The following is a 6,000-nucleotide window of genomic DNA, read 5'->3' as shown; positions in this document are numbered from 1 at the left end:
TGAGTCCGTGATCACTGAATTGAACCAAATGGGGTGCATTGGCAGAAGCCAGTGGCTAGCTTCAGAAAGTCCTTTCAGCAAGGGTTTCTTCCTCCCCTGGAGCTGAGGGCAGGGGAGGAAAAAATGGGCTGCTTTTTGATGTTGTAGTGGCTTTGAGATGGCTTGGATTCCTGGGTCCAGGTCCCCCAAAGAACCGCCCCCCCATGTAAACAACATTCCCCTTTCCAGCCTGCAGCAAGCAAACATCAAGTGCAGCAAGAGACTGTAAGGTTAGACAACAAGAAGGACTTCCCAGCAGGGGAGCGGGAAAATTTGCTTAGTTGGAACTGCCATTCAGTAGAGTGGGCTGCCTTGGATTGCAGTGAGGTTTCCAGAGTTGCAAATGGCAGAGGCAAAGATTTAGGCCAAGGGGGAGAAATGGAAAAGGTGCAGTTTGGCTGGTGAGGGAGTGGTGAGGGTGGAAGGAGCCAGGGGCCACCTGAGGGCCACACCAGGAGGGGTCATTTGTTAGGTCTAGGGGAGGGATGGGATTAAGAGACAGTGAGAAGGAAGAGCCGCCAGGAGCTGGGTGTGGGGAGGGGAAGGGGACTTTGGCTGCAGGGTAGGGGTACCTTGTTCAGGTGGGGAGCACCGGGAGGAAACAAGCCCGGTGGGGAAGGGCTGGGGCTTCCGCACAGAGAGGAGGTCTGGGAGGCTGCTGGCTGCTCGGGCCTGGGCTGGGGAGGGGGGCCCAGGCTGAGAAGAGATGGGGGCGTGTCCAGCAGGGTGGGATAACCTAGGACTTGGGAGTAGCTGGCATCATCTGGGGAAAAGAAGAGAAATCCTCCCCAGCCAGGAGGCTGAGGCAGCAGGACCTGAGAGGTGGGAGCGGGGGTGGGGGTGGGGGTGCACGAAGATCAGGTCAGACCTGCAGGGGCCCCTGAGACCTGTCTGGAGCCCTGGGGCTTGGGGAGATGGGGTGGGTCAGACCCCTCCTCTAGAATCTGCTCCCGGCGGAGCAGCCTGGGAGGGCCTGCGGTGGGGGAGGAGACAGGAGGGGAGGGAGGGAGGGGCCGGGCCTCTGTCCACGGCATTAGTGCTGGTTGGAGGGAGAGGGGGGTGCCGAGCCAGCCAGGCCGCCTGTTCCCACAGCCGGGAGCTGAGCGCGCTGCCATGGCGCTGGCCGGGCCTGGGACCCCGGCCTCCAGGCCCCTGGCCCCTCTCCCGCTGCGGTTGCTGCTCTTGGCTCCTGCCCTCACCCTCCTGGGTGGTGAGTTGGGGCATAAGCCTTGGGGTGGGGGTTGGGGGGGGCGGACTGGGGCAGGGTCTGTCTCCCAAAGCAGATACCCCAGGCCCTGGGGCTGTCTGTGTGGGTGCCAGGCCCGACTGCGGGGCTGGGCACAGGCCAAGATGTGGGTGCAGAGGGGTGTGCTCTGCAGGCCACCTTGCATGCAGGGGAGTGTGTCCTGGGCCGTGGGGGTCGCTGTGTGGCATGGGGGCCTTTGTGAAGGGGTCGTGGGATGGGTGGTGTGGCCTGGGAGGGGTGTTGGGGCTGGGAAGTCCCGGGCTGAGGCCTGAGCGTGGGGAGCTGCAGGTAGTGTGAGCCTCATTCCAGAGTCTGTTGTGCATGGGCGCTGGGCTGTGGGTGCCTTAAAGTTGTGAGCCGGGTGAGCTGTGAGTCGTTGTCTGGGGCTTTCGGGGTGTGGTGGGCTGTGTCCCGGCACAAGTTGTGGGACGTAAGTTGTCAAGCGGGTTGAACTGTGTCTTAGCTCTCGACAGGGGGACCCGGGGTGGGGGCAGCAGACCCCAGCCCAGTAGATCGCTGTGGGGAGGGGGAAGGAGGCCAGGGGAGCCGGGCGTCTACTTGCATCCCTTCCACGTGTGTGTTCCCTTGCCTGCACTGGGGGCTAGGGGTGCTCTGGGGCCCCTGGGGGGTGGCCAGGCACTTGGGAGCACGTGTGTCTACCGCTGTCCCCTCCCCAGCACTCCCAGACCCAGTTGAAAGGGCTTCCTAAGCCAGACCCCATTCGCCAAACGGTTTTGCTTTTGTCCGAGAGGATTCACGTGTGCACAGGCAGCCTGGACTTCTTCCTGGGGGGTCTGGGGGATGCTTTGTCTTGGTCACTATAGCTACGGGGCCAGGCCTGGGAAGTCCCCCGACCCCGCCTCCGCTGCTGGAGGAGGGAGCCAACCAGGGCTGGTGGCCTGGACTTCACTGCCGGCTGCGGGGAGACCCAGCCCTCAGACTCCCAGGGTGGGAGGTCAGGCCTCCCCAGACCCCTACCTGGGGCCCTCCTTCCCATTCACGGGGCCTGGCTCACAACGCTTTCATCTCCTCCTCCCTGAAGGGCCCCCGGGGAGGATGAGGACCCCCATTTTATAGTGGAGGACACTGAGGCTCAGGCAGGGATGGGGGCTTGGGAGCTGGGCTCCTGACGCAAATCTGGGGCTCAGGAGAGGAGCGGAGGGCCTGCTCTCTGCCCACAAGGGGCATAAAATCCTGGTGTGTGGATCTGCAATCTGCCCCCTGCTCTACCATGTGCACACTCACACCTGCGAACACACACCCCCACATGCTGGTGTGGTACGAGGGCACACCCCACTGCCATGTGAACAGGGCTACAGGCACGTGCGCTCACACGCATACACACACACTCCTATGGGTATGTGATGGGTGCCCGCACACACCAGTGTGTGGGTAGCGACGTGCATTCACACTCAAACACGCGCTCACGTGAACTGTGGGGCAGAGTGAACACAAAGGAGATGGATGCCACAGAAAAAGGGCGCCGCTGAGGGACACGCTCATCCCCATCCCACCTGCTGGGGTGTCCAGGGGCAGCCTTTCGCACTATGATTTCTGTGCAGGGAGCCCCCTCCCTGGGGATCCTCAAAAGCTGGGGTGAGGGCACCGTGGGCATGAGCACTTCTGGATACCAGCACCCGAGGCCTGGCTGCTAGGAGGAGAGGGGTTGGGGACAGGGGTGTCACTTGAAAAGTAATTTCCATCCCCAAGGGGATTGGGTTTCTGGAAGCCCTGGGCCCCTGGCTCTGCCACTCAGGCCTGCCAGGCCCTGAGCTGAGCCCCTCCATCCTGGGCCCACTCTGCCACAAAAGCCTGGTTGGTTTCTGTGGAGAGGACCAAGCATCTCGGAGTACAATGGGGCATGCTGGGCTCTCACAGCCCGGGAGCCTGGCTGACAAAGGGCAGCAGTCCCATTCCCGTCCCTGCGTCTGGCCCCTCCTTCCACCAGCCCTGGAGAGGGGGGGAGGGCTGTGGGGCGGAGGCAGGGAGGCAGGGACCGAGTGGGGTGCCACACACATGTGGACCAGCATCCAGGATTGGTTGGCTAGACAGCGTTTGCTCCAAGTAAATGTTTGTTGGTCAGTGAATAAATAGCACCACCAGCCACCCCCTGGAAGATACTATGCTAATGGACTCACAGGATGGACTTTGGTTTTTGCTGTTGTTGTTGTTGTTTTTATTAAAGATTTTTAAAAGTTATTTATCATTTTTAAGTAATCTCTACACCCGACACGGGGCTTGAACTTACAACCCCAAGATCAAGAGTCACATGCTCTACCGACGCAGCCAGCCAGGCGCCCCTTAAAGATTTCATTTTTAAGTACATGGGGCTTGAATGCACACCCTTGAGTATGAGAGTTGCAGGCTCTACCACGGAGCCAGCCGGGCGCCCCACACGACGGACTGAGGATCTCCCCGCTGCGCTGTGAGACCAGCTCCAACACCCCCATTACAGAGGAGGAAATGAGGCCCAGAGAGGGTCAGGAACTTGCCCAGAGTCGCGGAGCTAGTGTGTTCCGGACCAGCCTATTAAAGCCCCGTCCCTTCTCTGCGCCTTTGCCCCTTCAGGGGCCCAACGAGCTAACTCTGAGGGCATCCCGAGAATTTGATGGGAAAACACAGTGGTTCTCCAACTCGGGTTTGGCCTGCAAGCCCCAGTTTCCAAGGACATTTTAGACCGGAGACCACTCATAAAGTGGCCTGTTTGGGTGGCAGAGCCTCACCAGGTCTGTCTTACCCTCCGCAGGGAAGTGTCGCCATGGCCTTGGGCTCTGAGACCGAAGTCTGGAGATGCTAGGGTAGGCCAGTGCCAGGCACAGGGTGGGCGGTGAATCCTGGCAGTCATCGTCACCACTACCGTTACCAAAATTATCAATACTGACCCCTCTTTTATCCGGGGGGGGGGGGGCGTAAACATTTTTGTGGAAGAGTATTCCAAACTGTCCCATCTTGTTAGAGTAACTTAAGCCCTTTCCTGGTGGCTCTGAGGCAGTGGGTAGTCACTCCTTATCCTTGGGGCCTAGTGAGATTAGATGAACAGTGTTTGCCCCTATGTCAGAAGCTCCCACATCTTACAAGATCTCGGGCCACTTCTTAGAAATATCCTTTTTCTTGCCAGGTCAAGACAAGAAGCTTCTCAGAATTCACCCTCAGTAAACACTTCCCCTCAGTTGTTAGCAGTTATCACGAGGCCCGTTATAAGTGCACATAAAGTAGGAGTTACTAGGCACTGAGTGGGCCCCAGAGCACAGTAGGACTGCCAACAGCCCGGTTCTGGTTAAAGAGGGAAGACTGCCCGGTCTGCTCAGGCCCACCCTGGAACCTCCACCCTTGTGCCAACCTTCAGAGACTTTTTCCAGTGCCCGGGGAAGGCTGGGCTGGAATGCACTAAGATGACAATGCATGGGTGGCAATGTAGAGTTTGCAGAGTGGGAATTTCACATGCTTTGGGAGATGTGCCCCTTCCGGAAGTCTGGCGGAGATAACCTGCTTCTTAGTTTTTTGAGGGATGATTTGGGGCAAGTTTATAACCTCTCTGAGCTAGAAAACAGCACCCACCTTTCCTGGCTTGAATCAACTGCAATCATGTAAACATAGAGGCAAGATGTGTGGCGCGGCCTGGTGCCCATAGTGCGCACTCAGTAAATAGTTGCTGTTATCATAGTAAGATCGTCCTCTCTGGGGAGAGAATTTCCCTCCCGGTGGTGGGATCTGGGCCTTTCCCGGGGACGGGGCAGCAGGTCGAAGGGGAGGGGCGTGTGTCAGTTAATCCCTCCCCTGCCAGGACCTCCTGAGAGGTCAGGAGGGATTTGTAAAGATAAGCACAGGCCCCTCGTCACCCTGGCAACAGGCCACGCCCCCCTGCCTGGCCCAGCCCCCCCCCCCCCCCCCCCACTGCCCTCACCTCCCTGCCTCTCAGCCCAGGGCTAGCCTGGCCTTCTGGTCTCACTCCTGCCGGACAGAGGACTGAGGCCAGCGGTTCCCGGGCCTCCAGGTGCAAAGGATTCTCCAAGGGAGCATGCTGCAGTGCAGATTCTCTGGGCCCAGGCCCGACAGCTCTGAATCTCTAGGTCTGGAGTGGGGGGCCAGAAATCTGTATTCTTCCTTCCTTGCTTTTCTTTCTTTTCTTTTTTAAGATTTATTTATTTATTTTAGAGGGGAGGAGCAATCTTAAGCAGACTCCCCCCTGAGCGTGGAGCCCGATGACACGGGGCTCGATCTCACGACCCTGAGATCATGACCCGAGCTGAAACCAAGAGTCAGACGCTCAACCGATTGTGCCACCCAGATGCCCCAGAAATCCGTATTCTTAATACAAGCTGGAGGTTCAAGAACCCCAGGGGTGAAGGCTCTGGAGTAGCGAGACCTCCAGCCCCTCACAGGCTGTGGGACAGTGAGGTCCCCTCATCTCTGAGCCTCCCTTCCGTCAGCTGTAGAACAGGACTAACAGCACTATCCATCTCCTAAGGTAAACATGAAGAGAACTGGGAGTACACAAGAAAAAGGGTTGTCTCTCCCATCCAGGCTTTTGGTGCTACTGCGTGCCTCTTGGGATAGGCAGCAGCTCCCTCCCTCTCTGCCTGGCTCTGACTGCAGGAGCCCCTTCCTCCCCTGCTGCTGGACTCCGAGGGGTGCCGGCGTATAGGGTCACTGGCTGCCTGCTCCCAGGGCGATGCAGCGCCTGGCCCATTTCCCCCATGCCCTGTCTCCCCAGC

The 6,000-nt window shown here is 59.0% G+C and overlaps 1 protein-coding gene across 4 annotated transcripts in view; it reads left to right on the top strand.

The window, feature by feature from the left end:
* Nucleotides 1–1,104: 1,104 nt before the first annotated feature.
* The window catches only part of CRB2 (crumbs cell polarity complex component 2), a 28,003-nt gene continuing 23,107 nt past the window's right edge, over nt 1,105–6,000 (top strand). For 3 of the 4 annotated variants that reach the window (XM_027614747.2, XM_027614746.2, XM_027614745.2), the window contains exon 1: nt 1,105–1,249. In XM_027614747.2, coding sequence (XP_027470548.2) covers nt 1,153–1,249 — 97 coding nt within the window. In that variant the 5' untranslated portion in view covers nt 1,105–1,152. Of the gene's footprint in view, nt 1,250–5,536; nt 5,754–6,000 lie in introns of those variants that run through there. The other variant, XM_027614748.2, reaches the window with a different exon arrangement.

This window comes from Zalophus californianus, chromosome 13 (assembly GCF_009762305.2).
Source record: "Zalophus californianus isolate mZalCal1 chromosome 13, mZalCal1.pri.v2, whole genome shotgun sequence".
Taxonomy (NCBI): domain Eukaryota; kingdom Metazoa; phylum Chordata; class Mammalia; order Carnivora; family Otariidae; genus Zalophus; species Zalophus californianus.
This window is presented reverse-complemented; position numbering and strand designations above follow the sequence as displayed.